Genomic DNA, 19,689 nt, shown 5'->3' with positions numbered 1-19,689 from the left:
CAGCTTCCTCTGATAAGCTGTATAAACTTCACCACTTTTCAAGGAAGGCTACTGGAACAATGGCCACATATCATGAATCTGCCTGTACTAAATACAGACATTGTTGAGCTTGTTTACGTGTCAGATGTCTCACAGCCATGCTTCTTTGTCAGGCCTTGTAAATAACAATGAGAAAGGAGAAGCCTCGCAGGGTGATTCACTGAGATGTCTCCTCCCTGTCGTCAGGGTATTAGTGTCGTCAATGAAAGCAGATTCCACGAAAACAGAAACCGATGGACAATACTTGTATTCCCTCTAGTAGAGTAGTGGCGGTGTCATATCATACCAGCGTGTTGGATGTCTTCCCTCCCTCCAAAGTGATCTCCAGGTCGGATAGGGCCGCGTCCACCTCATCCACCTCCTTCTCGCTGTTATTCATGTGGTTGTCTGAAGACATGATTGACAGCTTGTTGATGTGGTACTGCGGAGGAGGAGGAGAGATGAGTTGAATGAAAATGAACCACCCTTACGTCAAATTATTTTTTATCGTTTTGTTGTTGTTGTTGTTGTTGTTGTTAGACCACATGTACACACTTCAGATGTGTCCACATGCAGCAGCAGAGCCTCTGGATTGAACCAGGGCTCTGTGTTTCATCCCCTCTGCATTGTAGCTGGCCTAAAACCAACAATCTTCCAATCATCTATGATGGGTGATGTTTTTAGATCGAAGATTAAGATTAAAAACATCCACAAATCAGTCTGACGGATTTAGAGAGCAAAGAGAGGTAGAGATGGAGAGTCTGCTAGTTGTTTGCTGTTATAACACTGCTTGACAGTTTTTCCTGGATACTATAAAGCTTCTTGTTCCATGTGCTACCGCTGCATAACTGCCCCGCTTCATCTTATAAAACCCAATTGGTTTTGATAATTACCAAATAAATACTTTAAGACCTGTCTGGCATTTATGTTTTGCGAGAGCGTGCAGCAGTGCCAGCACCAGTTTACCTGTAAACCTGATGATCTGAGGCAGAGACACGATGGTCAGGAGGAGGAAGTGATTGGTTTCGAAGACTCACAGAGGGGAAATAAGCGGTAGAAGCTGGATTCCATGTTCACAGTGCGTCTTTGAACCGTACCCAACAAAATATTTTGGCTTTACTGGGAACATATGTAAGACGGGGGAGGGGGGGACTGGGTGTTTGTGTAACAATGGAAATACCAACTCGTCAGGGCCAGGCCATTACCAAAAAGTCAGACCTCGGTTTCCCGTTAGCGTGAGTCACAGACAACAAATATGGGTTGGGTTGTTGACAAATGGTATTCACCCACCCCCCAATGTATGAATGAACAGCTGTCGAGAGAGTGAGGGAGATAGAGAGCCGAAACAGAGAGAGGGAGAGAGATGTGAGGCTTTAGCCAGCTACGATTACAGAATGTGGGACAAAGGGCTCTCCCTGACACCATTCCGCCGCCTTTTACACCTAACACTCCACTGAGTCTATACAAACTGTAACACTGAGGGGTGTGTGCGTGTGTGTGTGTGTGTGTGTGAGAGAGAGAGAGAGCGATTGCGTGTGTGTCCATTTGCATCTGCTACCTGCACCGTTTGTGCTGCCTCTCCTTTTTTGGTCAGGAGTCTCAGGATTATGAGGCTGTTTATGTTCTTGACATCTGATTATCTATAAGTTCACAAAGTGACACATCTAGGTGATAGCACGCTAACACTAGCCAGCGAGCTTCTGGATGTGGACAATTACTGGTCTTTATTTAGACTCAAGTATCCACTCTCTCTGGCCAGCTCCCTCAGTGAGGGAGTTTATGATTCATACCAGTGAAACCTTAGCCAGAACCCTGGGCTCGTAACGTCCAGCTGAAACATAGTTGTAGCTAGCGCATCGCTAACAGACAGGTAGCGGCAGAGTAACTGTCAGTCTAAACACACCACTCAGATTAGCATCCCATCTCAGAGAGGAGTAACGGGAAACCGGTAAAGAGTAATTATAACCAGCCTGGTGAAACAAACCTAACACCTCAGAGTGTGAGAGGGCTTTCAGAGGAATGTGAGCAGGTCTGTCCGGCTCTTCCTAGTTGGGGTGGGTGGTCGCTTGGTCCTGTGGCCTAAGATGCTCTATAATTACCGCAGGGGTGAGGACAGAGTGGCGTCCCCATGTCTTGGCACCCGCGCTTCATGGGGTTCAGAAATAGCCGGGCCGCCACCCCGAGCCTACAGGGGTGGTAACCCGAGGGGGCAACAGGGGCTCACATCTGTATATCACTTGCACCGTTTCTCTATAAACCTGCACAAACCTTTCTCTTGACTCTGCTCTTTAATTATACTGCTCTTGAAGGAACAACAAATGTGTCTAATGGCACCATCAGCTGTTAAGTCCGGGCCAGACTGGCTCGTATGAGCAGCTACAGCAAGGTGCCATAAGGGCAGTTTGGTTTACTGCTGTTGATGCTAACACACACACGTTTCAAATCCTTTGGGATTAGCAACAGGATTTAAAGTTATGATTGCTAACAGGTTGCATCAACACCCGAATCAGTAATACATAAATTAACACATTTGAATCAGAAAGCATCTTTGTCACGATGACCCGATCGGTCAGAATCTCAGTTTCCAGACGATCACAGAAACACTTAACTGTTCAACCGACTGAGGCAAATCCATTAACTTCTTTTGTGTTAATTGTGATAAAGGATTCACAAGGGACATTTTTTTCAAAAGCCTAATGATATTGTAGCATATTGAGGAGCCCGCTGGGAGAACAGGTGATAATACCCTAATTAGCTCATTCCGCAATGATGTACAATAGCCAAGTTTAGTATGCATGCTGCAGCAGAACAGACAACTCAGCTCTGGGCCAGAAGCCCAGCTAATTCATTAGCTTGTGGTTGAAAAGAAAATGTGCCCAGTGCTTGATGAAAAAAAGCTGCTGGTCTTTGAATTTCAACCAAAGTAATGCTGAAACAGGGAAAATAAAATCTGATAAACAAGCACACACACAACACACTTCTTACCTGCAGCGCAGCAAACATCATCATTTCCTCCTCCGTACACTCGATTTCCTCAAGCAGAATGGCCCACTTGGACTGTTCATAAAGCTGGTTCACCCGGATGGCATCATACTGTGGAGGGATTAACAATGACGGTATGATAAGATGTCCAAAATAATAGTAAAATATTCTTATATACTTGGTATGTACTCAAATAGACGGCTGGAACATTTCAGATAAGATGACATAATCATAGAGGCAAATGGCACAATATGTCCTGATTGGTGTCCTGTGTTACTTCATAAGGCAAAGCTGTTGGACTGCTTCAGTGGAAAGCAAAGACAAAGAAGAAAGGTGGGGGCCTCTCTAGGTGTTTACCTTAGGGTTGAGGTCAAAGAAACTGTGATATTTGAACCTCAGCAGGAGCACCTCATTCTCCTTTACATCCTGCTCCATCAGAGACCTGGATGAGTCCAACCACCTACGCAGAGAGCCAGGATTAGTAATGCAGAATATTGTCTCTTTGGAAAGAATTGGTGTATAGATTTAGTCAAAACCAAAGTTAAGTTCAGCTCACCCCTGGTTGATTTTGGCTTTGTCCAGTAGGGACTGTGGCTTATAGAGTTTGGCCAGGACGTCTGGTGAGGATATTGGCTGGCTGACGGCGAGGATACCAGGGTTGCCCTCGGAGAGCGGGCTGTCCCCAAACCAGGCCGATGTTGGCGACAGTGGACTTCCGTCTCTGGAGTCATAGGTGGGGGTCATCGTCTTACTGTACAACCCTGGACTGGAGTAGATGCTCCCTGAAAACACACAGCCATCAGTTAGTCCATGTAGCAGACACAAGTCAAAAGAGAAAATGATACAAACTTTTAATTATTACGATTAATTTCTACGTTGTCCTCTACTTCCCAGTTCACAATCACATATTCATGATCAATACAAGCCTCTGGGGAAGAGACAGGTGGATATTTGTCACTGCAGCACACACACACACACTTGCAGCCTAGCCGGGCCAGCGAGTGGTCAACAACACTGTGCGACTACCATCCAGCACTTTGCAGATGAGTGACTTCAACAAGGTCCTTTGGCTGTTGGCAGGACCTACTCGAATCAGCATGCAGATGATGCACAATCAAGGTCGCTCACTTACTCACAGTCAGAAAACCTGCAGGAATGCACGGCACACAGCAAACTATTGCGCAACTAGAGAGGAGAGGGGGAGTACGAGGATATGGAGGAGAGTGAATTATAACTCAAGTAAAACATGTAAGGTTGTTCAATAATACACATCACACGGTTGGTGGTGTAATTAAAAGCTTAATAGGTGTGTCTACAGAAAACTGTTGATGTTCTAGCACTGGATTTTGGCTTTCTGTTCCAACCTAAAGGAAGCCACCAAAGAGAAGCTGTTTGTGTTTCCTGTAAGCTGGCCTGGTGGGGTATTTTTGGCACCATGGTCCCCCATTCCCCCTCTCCCTCTTTAGCGCCGAGGTCAAGAAGCAACACTGGCTGAACCACTAATTCCCTTCTGAAATCAGGAAGTGGGCTTGGTTTGTGTTTGTGGGTGTTCATGTGTGTGTGTTTGTGTTTGTAAGCTGAGGTCATGAGAACCGGGTGCACGCTATGGTCACCTATCCCTTATGGGGGAGGGTGTTATTCAGCGGTTCATTCAAGGTTTTTCCCCAATGCTGAGTTTGTCGGGTCAGGGAGCGTACTCCCTTCTTCCATAGGGTCTCTTGAGGAATCCAAAATATCTACAGAGCATGCACAAAGTGAAAGCTGCCCAGTAAAAACATGAACTGGCAACCTTCATCCTGTTTATGGACTCTCCAATACAGGCTAAAAGGCATAGGGAACGTTAACATGCCTCAACTCCCTAATCCTCACACACTGGGGATTGGTATAGGGCTTAGACGGAGGGATGATGGACCACCAAGGGCTGTAAATGCTAAATGTAAACCATGAGAGGGTCGTCAGCAAATGAAAGCGTCTCTTGAGTATGTGACTTTTACACACAATTTGTGTATGGGCTGTGGCTGTAGCCAGGGTACAATAAGCACCATCATCTTTCTGCTTCTTAACTAGCACAACTCTTCATGAGCATTTCCAAAAAACGAAGGAAGTATACTACATATGCAAATCTGACTATAATAGCTTCATTGTGCAACACTTCAGAGGCCGTAACAGTGATCAGATATTCAGCAAAACAGTCAGCACAGTGAGCAGGCCTGAGAGCTGTAAGAAAGAGTGAGCTATGAGGAGGATTCTAATGAAAGGCAGAGCCTTAATCATTTGACCATCTGAATCAACTGACTCCCTTTGAGAGAGCAGTCAGGTGACTCAGCTGCTGGTTTGAATGGGTATGACTTGTCATGTGACTTGAGCACTCCGGCTGTGGGGGGAAGAGGATAGGGGGGGAAGTGGAAGCAGTGCAGAAGAGTAAAAGAAACAGAAAGAGGAAAGCTTACCTTTGACAGGTCCGATGTATATTACCTCAGAGGCTAGGGTGGAAGGAGAAAGAGTAGGAGAAAGAAAGATATGAAAGAGAAGGGGAAAGCAGCAGAACGGGGACAAACAACATCAAGTGGACAGATTACAGATACTGTAAACTACCAAGGGGAGAGAGAAACGGAAAGAAATGTGAGGGAAATACGAGAAGAGGAGATCCATGGGACTTCCATGGGCACTGCCAACTGCTGGCCTCAGAGCAGATGACTCAGTTTACCCTCCTCGCAGAAGGAGATCGCCCTGGCATGACGAGTTTAACTCTGTCCTTTCCATCCACCCATTCACAAGCGTCCATCACAGCATGACTGATTGAAAACCGAGGCGAGGAATTGGTCAACATGACCCAGCCCTAAAATGTGACTGTCCTAAGCATTTCCGTCTCAGCATGTGAATTTAAGATACTGCACACCCACAGAGACTCGATGATTGTGGGTCTGAGACACAACAACAGCTGAGGATGAACAACATGGCCCATCTACCAAAATGACTGATTCTTTGCAGGGCTGTGCAGAATTGGTCGTTTTGGTATGCAGTATGCAAACAGACAGTAGGCATGGACTTTCCAAAATAGCACACATAATGATGGAGGGTGAGTGCGGCTTCTGAGCAAGGATTGCCTTCCTTTAAGAGGAAATAACTGGTCACGGGCTCCTCGTGACCTTAAATATTCATTTATCCACTGTCCTTTGCTTGTGAGGTCAGAGCTGATTTCACGATTCAGCATGTCTCTACAGGGTTGTACAGTGGCTGGATAAGAAAAGGTAAAAATGTGTACACAGTATAACTATGAATGTGAATTTGCACAACAAAGTCTCTCTCTTTCCCTCTCCCTATTTTCTTAGTGCAATGTACAGATCTCGTGCAGGACAGAGGGCTGTAGTTCAGATGGCAGTGCTGTCTTCCTGCTGAGCTTGGCCCTTGTGATTCTTATCAGGAGCCCCATGCTAAGAGGCCAGCCCTTCCCCACGAGGGACGGAATAACTGCTTACAACTTGGCCATGAAATACACTCTCCATGAGTGTAGCATGTGATGTGATAAGGACAGCAGGAAATGACTGTGGGTCTGCGTGTGTGCGTGCGGTGTGCATAAACGAAAGAGTATGCGTATGGAATTGTGACATAAAACAGATTCCTTGCATTCCTTTTGATTCGTTGTCTCTCAACTGTCTAATAGTGTGACCATGATTATTCCAGAGGGACAGAAAGCGTCTCTTACTGGCTCCCTGCAGAAACATGAACTATAATTGACTCATGACCTCAAGTGACAATGAGTTCGACTCATAGATCTACATTCTTATCAGTTTTAGTGAATGCCATCTCTCAGACAGCTGTACAGACTGTTGTTTTCTGCCTTTCATTGCTCAAATGGTCACTGGTGAAAGGAAGGAAGGCTCGTACAACTGCAGTTGTGTAGCTGGGTTTGGGTTTAAAATGGCAGCGTGACCAACTATGTGTGGAATCTCAACCATTTTTTGTCCTCCCTGCCAAGGAGCTGGGAGTCAGGTCTGTAGATCCCACGCTGGCCTCAAACTCACACACTCATATTTGGTCACTGGAGGCAGGGTGCAGCAATCAGCACTTATCAAAGTGGTTTGGAAACCGCAGGAGAACGGTACACAAAAAGAATATGGAAGATGCTCCATGGGAGCCAGCGGAACCTGCTACACAACCTGCTGCTGACGGGAAAGAGAATATTACATTTCACAATGAAATACAGAATTACCACCCAATACAGAGCAGGTAGTGCCACACAGATCTTGAATCTAAATTTCTGTGACCGCATTACCATAAATAAGTAAACCATTTCCCTTGAAACTCAACATGTAAGCACGTGAAGTGTGAGTGCTTATTTCCTAAACGGATTTGACTATTAGTATTGGGCCAAAGAGTCCATATGGTAGTGATCATCTGTCAGCTCACCTGATCCAGGGGTTAGCAGAGGACCTTCCAACTCCAGATCATCCTCCTCTGCCTCCTCCAACTTTTTCTTCTTCTTCTTGGGATCACGAGGCTTACGCAGTAGAGACAGCTCCTCTGGGTGGCGGATATCTTGACGGGTAGACAGAAAAACAGAAACAGTTCATTTGATGTCATAAACACAACCCATCATAGCCAAGTCGGACCCCAAGATAGGCAGGTTGTTGTGTTACTGTGTCACTAAGGACATCATTTGTATTCTTTCAACTACAGGCTTCCAAAAAAACCACATGACCTCTAGCCAAGAACACAGACAACGTGTGGAATCTGACAAAGTGAGTGAATACAGGGACACTGAGGGAACTTAAGCTGAGACAAACAAATGGAAAAGGAAGGCAGCTAAGGGATTCAGGAGATGGGTAACAATTGCAGACAGCTGTGCTTATGAGGGTTGGAAATTGCAAATCCTTTTTCTTGGGGGCCCCAACAAATCTTGCTTTAACCGTAATCCCAAACTGACGCAGGGGAGACAAAATCTCGACCTTCCTCCTCACCTCCTTGACTCTGACTGCTCCTCTCTCACACACACACACACACACACACAACCAGGATTTATTTGCCGACAGTGACCTCAATAAATAAGATGAGGTAATGGTAAGAAGTGAAATGAAAAACAGCACAACCTTTTGTTTATGTATGTATATGCATTTGTAAATGGGAGAGCAATGTGCAAAATCTCCATTTGACAAAAAAACGCTACACTAAATTCAATCTAATGACTAAACCAGAGCAGCCATCGTCCCCAGGCTCGCCGATCTCTTTTCCTTCCCCTCCCTTGGGCTTGGAGGCCAGGGAACCATCACTCAGTGGCAGCGATGACGTTCTAGGATGGGATGGTTCTGATGTAGCAGAGGAGACGGCCAGCATGTGTCATGACTAGAATAGATGGTGTTAGTCTAGAAGAACATCTGGATATTCCAGCTGGATTTGTTTTTCTCCATTCCATAATTCAAGGAGGAGGGTGATATTTGAGAGTCTTTATTTTCCTGACTTTCATTTTGTTGTCTTGAAAGCAGGAGTAAAAATGTAATATTCTTTTACTGTTTCTTGGTATTCTTGACTGACTGAGATGAGGAGGGCATTGGGGAAGCAGAGGAGATGAATCCTTAGGGGGAGAGAGAACGTCTTGGCTTGGCGAGAAAGCTTGTTTGGTTTGTGTAACTAAAGCAAAAGCATTCCAGGGGTTTTAAGAACTACCAGATGGGATCTCAGTCTCTCTCTCTCTCTCTCTCTCTCTCTCTCTCTCTGCCTCCCTCCTTCTCCATTCTCACTCTGCTTTAGTGGAGTAGCACAATCGCTGTGCCCTTATACAGCCATGCGAGCACAGACGTGCTGCCGAGCCGAGGAGCTACGAAGCCATGAGGAGAGCCAGAGAGTGTGTTTTGGGCCGGGTGTACGTGAGCACAGCTGTGTCTCATGGTGAGGCATAGCAGAGGCATGTGGCATTTTACTACAATGTCAAACAACCAAGTTGCTTTCAACGTTCATTCTTATGACCTCATTGTCAACACCAGGAAGACGTAGCTGATATGATTTATATCTTTATAAGTAAATATAATGGAAATCGGCCATGTAACTCAAGATATTGTTCATCACGGGTGTGTTCATGAAATCACTCACAATGATCTGTGGAGAAAACTAAAGATACCTGTAAATAGCCAGTATCAGCACTGCAGGAATATTTTAGGCCCGTTTACTGAAGTGCTATGACAGGCATGAAATACTGTAAGTGGGCAGGGCAAATAAAAAGAAAGAGCAGGAGACATGATGGAGATTCCATGTCTGCCAACACACAAATACCACCAAGAAAGGTCAAATATAGAGACCAAGACCCAAGCAGTCCAGCGGGATCGTCCAAAAAAAGGTTCCACGGATATGTTTCAAACCGGCAATACTTCAAGTTAATTTCTGCTGACATAATCAGTTGAGTGTTGAATTGTGTGTTTATTGTGATAATTTAAAAACTACGATCTGGTGGGAAAATGCGCTTTTACGCTCACCAGATAGTTGTGGTCAGTGTGCGCGAGGAATGGTGAGTGATGGTTTTAGTGCTTACAAAAACTTGGCCGTCTTCCATTAGCAGACATGACACCTCGACAATAAGGCCCAAACCTTCCATCTCCCAGACTTGTGGCGAGAGCCAGGCTCAGAGCCAGAGGAGAGAAGTTGACTTTGAGCCAGCGAGGCTTGCGAGATCTGCTCCTTGGAACACATGATTCATTGCGCTGTGTAAGGCTGACCACAGAAGAATCACAAACACCGTCACATTCTAATTTTACCGCACCAAGGTTTAACCGTCTAAAAAAAAAAAAAAAAGAAAAGATAAAGACCCTATATGGAAATTTTGAGTGATTTCCACCTTCTTTTCTCGCTGTAGACCCTTGAGGAGTTCTAGGAGCTGCATATTGGAGCGTGAAACCAGCGACTGATCAATAGGCAGGAGCAATAAATCTGGAGGTTGCTCCAGAGCGGTATGAATGAAAACGTGGCTGAGAAATGAGCAACGTAGAGGGGAGCGAGAATGTGGTCAGCTAGGATTGTCAAGCAGAGACATATTTTAAGATTGGCAACATTATAAGGAACCAGCTGCACAGTAGACTGACAATAACACAACTACCAGGAAAGTAATGAATTAGAAATAAAAAGGGATCTAGACCAATGGGAGTAATAGGGATTTATAGCGAGTAGAGTGACGCAGTAATTCAATGAGTGGTACATGAGACACAACATATAAAGCATATCCCATCAATTTTGTGTGTGTATTAGTTTATAGTATATTAAATGACTACATCAGCCGTCTCGATACCCTCTTTCCCCAACTAGCACAGCTCAGGCTAAAATGCTCCCCTCCTATGTGTTGACAACAAGTGGATTGGACCAAAACGCCAAAAGTCTGCCACAAATCCAAAACCATTCCAGAGGACAACACCCTGAACAAGGACTTCTCCCCTTCAGCATTCACTTACGTCCTCACAGTCTCTTGCGTCTCCTGTCTGGTCCTCAGTTTTTCCATCTATTCCACTGACTGTAATTTTTAAGAGCAGAGCTGACAAATGTCCCAGGTTATATTAAAGTTAGTGCCTCTTGTATTTTATGCAGCATGCAGGGCTGTCTCAGTTCTCCAGACGCAGTACTAGAAACAGTGCAGACTTAACAGCACACAGCGTTTAAGTGGAGCAGTGTGACTGTTGTTACCCTGGTACAGTAAGAAGCAGTACCACCTGTGTCTTTCTGCTCCACAGTCACAAGTTCACTTAGTGATGAGGACCACATTCTGTATTTTTGTATCGAGGCAAAGAATAAGAGTGAATGAGTATAACAGACAAGTCGGTGCAGAAGGAGTGAGCGTGTGTGTTCGAATGTGTTTAAAGTCCCGGAGGTAAGGCCACATTGTCTAGACAGAACAACCTCACCAGGTCTGACTGTGACTCTTTGTTGCACAACTCAATGTTCACTAAAGCCAGGGGATCCGGTGCCTTAGCCTCACAACAACATGCTGTGCTTTTTAAATGGGGATAGAAGATATCACAAGGCCTTTCTGTACTGTTTCAACTGGCTGTGTGACACAACAAACACCATGAATACCTCCATAAATACCCACTTCTTGAGTTCAGAGGATTCTCAGAATATTCCTAAAAGCAATGCAACACAGGATGTACGAGTCTCCAAAGATAATCAGAGGTCAGAGAAGGACCAGAGATGAGTAAGATCAAGCATTACAGTACAGTACATTGCCCTTTAGCAGAGTTCCCTTGCTTCACAGTCTGTCCAGATGGAGTGTGTCTGAGTTGGAACTGTACACAGCTGCAAAGGCCATGGGAGAAGTACAGCTGTAATAATTGATTGCTTACATTTAAGTTGCAGTGATATATTGATACCCTATGGCTTGGCCGTGTCTGGCTGTTGTATTGAAAAGACAGAGTTTCAGAAGAAATGCAATAAATATATATATAAAAGCTACAGAGGGGATAAAAACAGGAAACTACTACATTGCCAAACTGAACTTGTTTTGGAACAGGAAATAGCTTCTGTGTGACTAACTCACAGAGCAAAGTTCCCTAAGAATAAATCATTATAAGAATAAAAACTGCTACTATTAATAGTTTGTTAATTGCTGAAAGGAAATCCAGTCTCCTCTCGATCGCTCTGTCTGTCTCCATCTCTGCCCCTCCCTGTTTGCTGTCTGGAGGCCAGCAGAACGGGTCCCGTCTCTTCCTGTCCTTTCTGCGATTCTCATTGTATGCAACTTGCAGGCAGTCAGCAGAAATATATGCACAGGAAATAGTAAAACTTAAGATAAAAAAAGGGAATACTTCCAAGGCATGACCAGCTGTAGGTCAGCTATAGTAGTCATAACCTACGGCGAACAACTTTCCCACAACGCAGTTTTGCTTCTTGCAAGCAGCGATGTGCAAGGAGATAAATATGACGGAAGAAACCGCTAGAAAACGCGTCGCCCTCAGTGTCCCCTGTACTACACCATCAACAACCTGACACAGTCTGGTGACCGATACAACAGGTGTTCTATGAGTCTGCCTGATGGAAGGATTTATATGGTTACGGTCTGTCTTAAACTGCAAACCCGACCGGAGACATTGACGATCAGGCAAAGGGCAAAATCTGGAGCCACGGTCAGACTAGGAAAAGTGGCTGTGTGCAGGTCAGGGGTGACTGGGCTCCATTGAGTGACCTTTGACACACACTCTAGGAGGGGACAGGGTGGTGCCTTTGATGTAAAATATTGATAGTGTGTGTGTGTGTGTGTGTGTGTGTGTGTGTGTGTGTGTGTGTGTGTGTACTGACCACTATACTGTATATACATCTGTTTAGTTATTCTCAAACAGTACAAGTTATTTTTGTATACAACAATTTGTACTTTGGTAGGCTGAGCTAGATTGATAATCTCTGTTTATTAAACATTACTGGGAGACTAATGAAGCCTGGGCTCCGAGGGCTTGACTCCAGAACTAACAGTAGACTACCAGTCAGAAAAACATGACTCTGGCATGCAGAGCTCAGTTATGTTTAATAAACACGACAAATTAAACAAAGCAAGAGGAAGGACATGATTAGCTAGATTTGAAGTCCGAACTGAACTTTCAGAACCTTTCCAAAAACAGTGTTAACAAGAAAAGCACCTCCAGTGAGGACAAGGATTCCTCTTTCCTCACAAGTACACCAGTGGGACCTCATCTCTGATTCACTGCATGACTATTTTCCACATCTGAATGTTGCCCTAACTAACCACTGTCATGAAGAGGTGTTCTGTGTTAAACTTACTAAAGGTTTTACAGATGTCGGAGACGGCCTTGAAGACGCGATCTGAGAAGTTGACTTTGACCTTCATGTGCTTCATGTTGGGCAGCTGGAGACGCAGCAGCTTGTGCTGCGGCGTGAAAAGCAGCCTGGCATCTGCCTGGATGCCGTACTTATCCAGCGTCCAGTGGGTTTTCAACAGCCACGTCTTCTTCTTCTCCCACCATAGAGCATGGTCTGACCAGTCCTTCTTCACATCTAGGAAAGGGAAGAAGAAGAAGAATGGAATGGTTGAGTTTGGGCCTTGAAGTAGTTGCTGATGTGAAAACTGCCGCGATGCAAATGAAAACTAGCATGGGATTGCAGATGCACTTAGTATTTCTTAACATGAAGATTTAATATTATGATCAAAGGGGGCTTTGCATGCTGGGATACAGAGACGACCAAAGTATAAGCAGAGCGTTTGGTATGTGTCACAGTTTAGTGACCAGAGCTCAAATATGTCCCTCCAGGGCAGAGGGTCACAGTTGGGGTGAAGTTGGGGAGGGGGGACTGGGTCCAGAGAGGGTGTGTATGGGGGCGGAGAAGTCAAAGTGAGAGGGAGGAGAGGACTGGGAGTGTGAAAGAAGTGGATGTTTGCGTGACACTGCGGGGATATCAGGTTCATACCTCCCTCTTTGTTCCACAGTCATACTATGATCCCTCTAAAGCAGCGACAAGCCACCTAAAACCCAACATAGCTCCCAGGGCCTTCACTGTGCAGGGGCACAGCACAATGGGGATGGACCTGAGGTCTAATGGTGTGTGTGTCCGACTTCAAGGAGAAGGTGAAAACCACAGGGATTGAGGGAACTCAAAGCAGCTGTTTTGGAGATCACCTTGCTCTGGTTTCTATATGATAGTGTGTATGCTTGCTTAGCATCTGAGCTGCAAATCACTTCAAAGCCCTCGTGAACAATGAGATATACAGTACAGCACCCATGTAATTTCTATTTATCACAATAAATGGCATACATTTACAAAACCACTGAGCATGTTTTAGGTCAAAAAGAACTGCAGATCAACCGGCTCAAGAATCGGCTTTTATGGGAATTTAAACCATTACAGATCTGATGTGTGCCATGGTGAATACAGAGCACGTTCAAGGGTAAACTATAATAAGCTCACAGGCTTGTTGGAAGAGATAGATTGAATATATTTCTTAGCGTATTATACTTTTAGTGATTCCAGAGTGGTGATGTCATTAGTCCGGTATTAGTCCAGGAAGGCCAGACGTGTCTCGTTTCCTCCACCCACATACCCGCTCATTGAGTCTCCAGCCTACTCTGCCTCGCTGCTGGCTGCGCTGAATCACAGACGTGGGTTTGTTCAGTCATTCATCCATCAGGACATGCGGTCTCAATTGTTTTAAATCCTTTTTTGCTGTGTCAGCATGTTTAAAAGTGTTTAAAAGGCACATACAGTGTGCTGACCAATAATAACATTTTCAATTCAAACAATATCCCTACCAGATAATCTGAATATCATGGTGGAACCAGTCATGCCTCTGTTTCTACTAGGCACATTCACAGGGGGAGATGGTAACAATGTTAATGATCAGGGGATCTTGAATGTTACCCTGTGTTGACCTCTTTCATCTGTCAGTCAAACAGCAGGGTGTCATGGCAACCTCAATCTTAAGTATCCTCCCGTTTCCGTGTCCTGCTATTGTTTTCCCTGACCTTAGATTTACATAGGGGGCATCCGTGTGCGTTGTTGACACTCTCCCGCTGATCCCCTCTCAAAGCTGAATGAATGGGATTAGTAGACGAGTGGGTGAAATGAGAGAATGGCTGCTTAGAAGCAGGAAACACGACGGCTGTGACGCAAGTAAAGCAAACCCGGCCGAGGAGGAGGACATTGGGGAGATTACACTCGTGATTAGGATGGAGGAAAATCTCAGACCGAGTGGTCGCTGGCATCTCAATGCAGATGTCATTGTGAAGGCAGTGGACTCTGTGAATTGAGGGGTTTGTTTGCTCCCAGAGTAAACAGTCTGAAACCCAACAGCTTGACAAACACTTGAGTGAAAACATTCCAAGCTTTCTTTTGGGAACCCTGTGTGCCCATGTGTGTGTGTGTGTCTTGCTCTAGCAGCATGGGGTCTGGCTGTCAACACTCTGCTCTGATGCCTCAGCTGTGCAGAACACAACTTCATTGCAAACATCACTGAAACGGCTCCCAAAAGTGTAGCTATTAAAGGTTGAAATAATGAGAGGGAGTAAGGGGAGGAAAAAATGGAAATAGACCTGAATGTTTTTTCATAACTTTGCTCACAGTTTTTCCCCTCATACAACCTTGTAATTTCTGCTGTCTGGGATGCAGAGGAGCTGGTGGCCACATTAGCATTTGGCACTCCTGTATTTACCGCAACCCACGTCCTATAGAAACATCCACATACTCATGATACAAAAGCGCCATATAGTTTGTGGGTGCATACACACACACACACACCAAGACCTGGGTGCACGTCTCACTTTGGTAGTCTGTTAGGCTCACCGCTTTTCCAGTGGCCCCTGTTGCAGTGTACCTCTTAGTCCGTCCACTGCCAAAAACCCTCACTGGACGTTCCCCTAGCCTCCTTGTGTCATTACGCAATGGTCTGATGCAAGGTGATTGGATGAGGGCTGTGCGGGTACCCATCCATTGGGTCCTTTCAATAACAAGGTGGTAATTCAATCCACGGAGAGGGAGGTGGAGAGGGCCAATCGCATCCCCCTGCTATAAATACAGCCTGCCGGGCCTGACGTAATGCAGCAGCTAGAAGAAGTGGGGGCTTAAGTAATTGGGTGCATTAAATGTGGACACACAGCCCCTCAGCAGTGGTGTGTGGATGCGTGTCTGTGTGTGTGTGTGTGTGTATACACAAGGCATAGAGGGCTCGAAAGACAGGGGGAGGGGAAACATAGAGGGAACCCATGTTTTATGACCTCTGCAGGACATGAAAGATGATACAGAGATTATGTGTGCGCATGCAGGGATGGGGAAGAGTGTTTGAGTGTTTGTCAATGGGGGGTTATCCATCCATTACTTATATTAGTGTGTTTGTGTGTGTCTTCTAACAAGCTCTATTAATCCATAAATTGTGTCAAAACAGGTTTTTTTTTTTCTTTTCATCAGCACCACTGCTCCCAACCAACACCACTTCTTCTGCGTTGGACACAAATTTACCACAAACTGCTATAAAAAGAGTAAAAACAGCAATGGCGTCAGAATACTGGAAGCAAATAACAGAAGAACGAGTGCACTTCTGCCCAATTTGAAGGACTTTCGTAAGGATAATACTGTAACCTTAAGTGTCCCTCCCTTCTCAGCTCATTCCTTCTCCTTCCCATTACTCCTCTTTACTCCTTCCATCCCTCCCCTTCTAGTCCGAGTATCTGGTGTTTACATTAGGAGACAGCTATGTTTATGGAGGCCTGCCTGTGAGGGGGAGGGAAGGATGAGAGCGAAAGAAAGGGCAAGAAAAGGAGAGCTGAGCAGGGGACAGGGGAGCTATGACAGGGAGCATGGTGATATGACAGAGGGAGGAGGAGAGAGAGAGAGAGAGAGAGAGAGAGACATTTTCACTGCCACTGTTTCACTAACACTGTCAAACTCATGGCCACACAGTTCAAGGCTCTTGTCATTTTCGGCAATCAGCTGATAAAACCATGACTGAGTGGTGAGGTCAGTCATGCCGTTTCCTTGGTGATTCCTGGCTGACGCCGGCGGGGGCAGCAGTGCAAGGCGACAACTTGTTTCAATGAACAACAAAGACACAGTTCTACAGGTTCCTAAGTCCCCTACTAACACACACACGCATGCACACAGTAACAGTTTCTCCCCACCCAACACCATTAAGGTCCTTCCGTTTCTAAATATATTCCGTGTTTGAAGCAGGGTGAAGGTTAGAATTGACAAGCAAACACACAGGAGGCAACTGTTCTGCACCGTCCTTAAATTAGCCCTACTGTACTGGCCTATAGGCACTCCCTCGCACATGCGGTAGCAGCAGATAGCATCAAAATCTGATTTCCAACATATGACAAGGACATATTGGAGACGGCTGGTGACACTATCTCTTTGGTAGACAGAGAGAAAGGTATTCATGCAAGATTACAGTGGAAGATTGAAGTGATACACTGAATTTGGCAGTACATGTACGTGTGCGAAAGACAATACGTGTCGCACTTAACAGTCATCGTCACACGTCTGTGGCACGAGAAGCATTCTACCAGCAGACAAACTTGTTTTCTGGACTCGTGATTTACGATTGTCTGCTATTAGGTAAAGACAGATCTCAAGGTAGCCAACTACAGCAACACTTGTAATGCATCTCTTCCATCTGGAACACAAATATGTCAGGGGTGTGCAGTGCTTGTAATACATCACGTTGTCCGACTAGGACAGCAGCAAAGCTCGGGCCATTGAATAATGCGCTGATCTATTTTGGCCCTGTCCCTCTGGTATTCACTAACCAATACTGTTCAAGCTCAAAGTGCTTAGCATCGACAGGTTCTGGGTCAAACAAGGTTAGCCGAGTTTATTTCAGTCTCTCGTGATACAGCTGCTTAACTTCCTGCCAATAGTCAATCAAAAAACCAAAGCCCCATTTATCATAAACATTAAATATGCAAGAGACAGTGACTTTGGACCCATATTCTCCTGCCAGGCAAACAATCTAGAATCTTACAGTCTTACCTTCTCTGAGCCAGCATCTAAGGTCACTGACATACACACAACTTAAACATGACACTGATTTAGGTTTTGGGGAACACCCTGACTATTACTGGGCCTACTAAGTGCACTATCAACAATGTGGCAACCAAAAGACTCGGGGAGTAGGTGCATTCTTGTTTCGAAATACACACGCATAAAAAACACATCTATCTGCAGTCTGGGGATTAGAGCTGGAGCCAGGGCTCAACCCTGTGAAGAGCTTGAATCGTCCAGGCTTCCGATCTGGGATTGACCAGTAGTGGGGCTTTGGTGCACCAGTGTTCAAGTCTCCGCTCACCTGGGCGCACTGGAGGATTTACCAACTTTGCTAGAGCTGAAGTAGACAGATTTACAGTTGTGTCAAAATGAAAGGCCCACACAGGAGTAGCTAGAGACAGAACAAGGTTCTAGATGCTGAATAACTCGGGGTATTACCTTGGAGTGAATCTGAAATCTGACTAGTTGAGAGACGATTCATTGTGGTGAATACGGTAAGCTTACTACAGATAGAACTCCTTTATCCAGTGTATTAGAAAAGAAGAGCGTTGTCTTGGAGGCACCAGAAAAGGCTAAAAGGCTATTAGAGGAGACCCCCTCAGAGAGAGAAGAGTGTGTATCCATTTGTGTCATAATCCAAACACAGCAAAACAATGGTGGTACTGCTCCTCCGCCCTGACACAGCTTTATACAATTAAGTGTTCTAGGACCCAACAGAATAATGACATTACAAAGTAACTCCTGGTCTCAGATCAATGGCGCAGATACAGAATATTCATCCATCTTTCTGTCCATCCATGCATCCTGCCAGATATCCCCTCAGGACTTTGACAAGCCACTCCACTAAGATAAACAGAGCTGCTGATCTCCACAGACACAGACAATGACATGTTTATTTTGCTGTAAATGGAAAACATAAAATCACTTTGTATTTGGCCCATAATCAGTTCTATTGCCAACGCTTTGCCCCGTAAAAGGGAGAGTTCAGAGGCAGACAGCTCAACGTGAGTGAAATGTGTATTGAGAGCCTAAACAAAAGCTCCAGATCGGTTTACTCCATTAGGCCCACAGGTGTGCGGTGTTGCAACAACAATGCGGCGCTCTTACATTTCCTACCACGGGATTCAAGCCGCTATCTGCCAATACAGGAAGGTGAGAGGGCCAAAAGGCAAAAGCCTGGCATTCCCACAGGAGCTATAAACATCACCCATGTTTAGGATGACAAACATTACTAATTCAATCTCCCCTCTTTTAACAAGCACAGAGATTGTGCATTTCAAAGGAGGGGGGTTGGGTTTTGTAACATCACCAAATACTGTATCACATGGATATTTTGATTAGTATGACCACATTCATTGTTCTTCCACCCTCGTACAAATGTAAATATAGAGGACAGGTGCGCCTGTGTCAGCATACAGTGTGTGTAAGTCTAACGGTACAATCACTGCAGCATCTTGCTAGTACAACAGGAAAGCTCTGGCCTGGGCAGGACCGCTACTTAGGCTAACTACTTCCTCTTCAGAGAGATAAGAGAGCAGGACGATCACACAAACAGCCAGACCATCTTTCATTTTGTAATGCAAGACCTTAAGGACGGCTCCAAAGTCACGATCGATGAATCTCATTTCACGCAGTAATATATCTGGTCCATGTGTCATAGCAAGATGATATGAGGGGGGGGGGGGAGCACTCATAACCACCTATCGAATAAATCCAACCTTCTCCTGACGCGAGATGTTGAATTTAAATACGGGGAGAGACGTTATCTCAGCTCTTTGTCCTCAGGCGCAACAGAATCGAAATCATTTAAAAAAAATGCAGTAAACACTGAAAAGGCGGGAAGGTGGGAGTGCAAGAAGGCAGGAGGGAGAAGGCTCTTAAAAAAAAAACACCCAGAGGAAGTTCGACATCCTGTGTTAAATCATGTGTTTCCTAATGAAACCTGCACTCCATTGTCACACACAGGCCATCATCAGGTTTGTGCAAAATAGACACAAAATTATCATCAAACCTGCTTATAGATCATGTTCTGTTCATGGGATTTTTAAAGGAGCCACTGGCCAGAAACTTAGAACGGCAAGGTGACAAATTAAGTCTGGAGTAATCGCAAAACACATCTTCTCTGAGGTGTAGGGAAGTCTCTCTCTCTCTGGTCACAGCAGCTACAGACTTCAGGCCAGTCATTGTTAACAACCACACGAACCATCAGTGTCACACTCCACCAATTAG

The 19,689-nt window shown here is 45.2% G+C and overlaps 1 protein-coding gene across 1 annotated transcript in view; it reads right to left on the bottom strand.

Moving 5' to 3' along the window:
- The window catches only part of fermt2 (FERM domain containing kindlin 2), a 32,742-nt gene that overhangs the window by 8,392 nt on the left and 4,661 nt on the right, over window positions 1–19,689 (bottom strand). The window contains exons 3-8 of the mRNA XM_076165538.1: window positions 12,748–12,981; window positions 7,411–7,539; window positions 3,557–3,782; window positions 3,358–3,460; window positions 3,004–3,111; window positions 326–460 (exon numbers count right to left, since the gene is read on the bottom strand). Of these exons, the coding sequence (XP_076021653.1) occupies window positions 326–460; window positions 3,004–3,111; window positions 3,358–3,460; window positions 3,557–3,782; window positions 7,411–7,539; window positions 12,748–12,981 (935 nt within the window). The remainder of the gene's footprint in view (window positions 1–325; window positions 461–3,003; window positions 3,112–3,357; window positions 3,461–3,556; window positions 3,783–7,410; window positions 7,540–12,747; window positions 12,982–19,689) is intronic.

This window comes from Genypterus blacodes, unplaced genomic scaffold (assembly GCF_046128005.1).
Source record: "Genypterus blacodes isolate CSIRO-AG114 ecotype Tasmania unplaced genomic scaffold, CSIRO-AGI_Gbla_v1 ptg000147l_1, whole genome shotgun sequence".
Taxonomy (NCBI): domain Eukaryota; kingdom Metazoa; phylum Chordata; class Actinopteri; order Ophidiiformes; family Ophidiidae; genus Genypterus; species Genypterus blacodes.
This window is presented reverse-complemented; position numbering and strand designations above follow the sequence as displayed.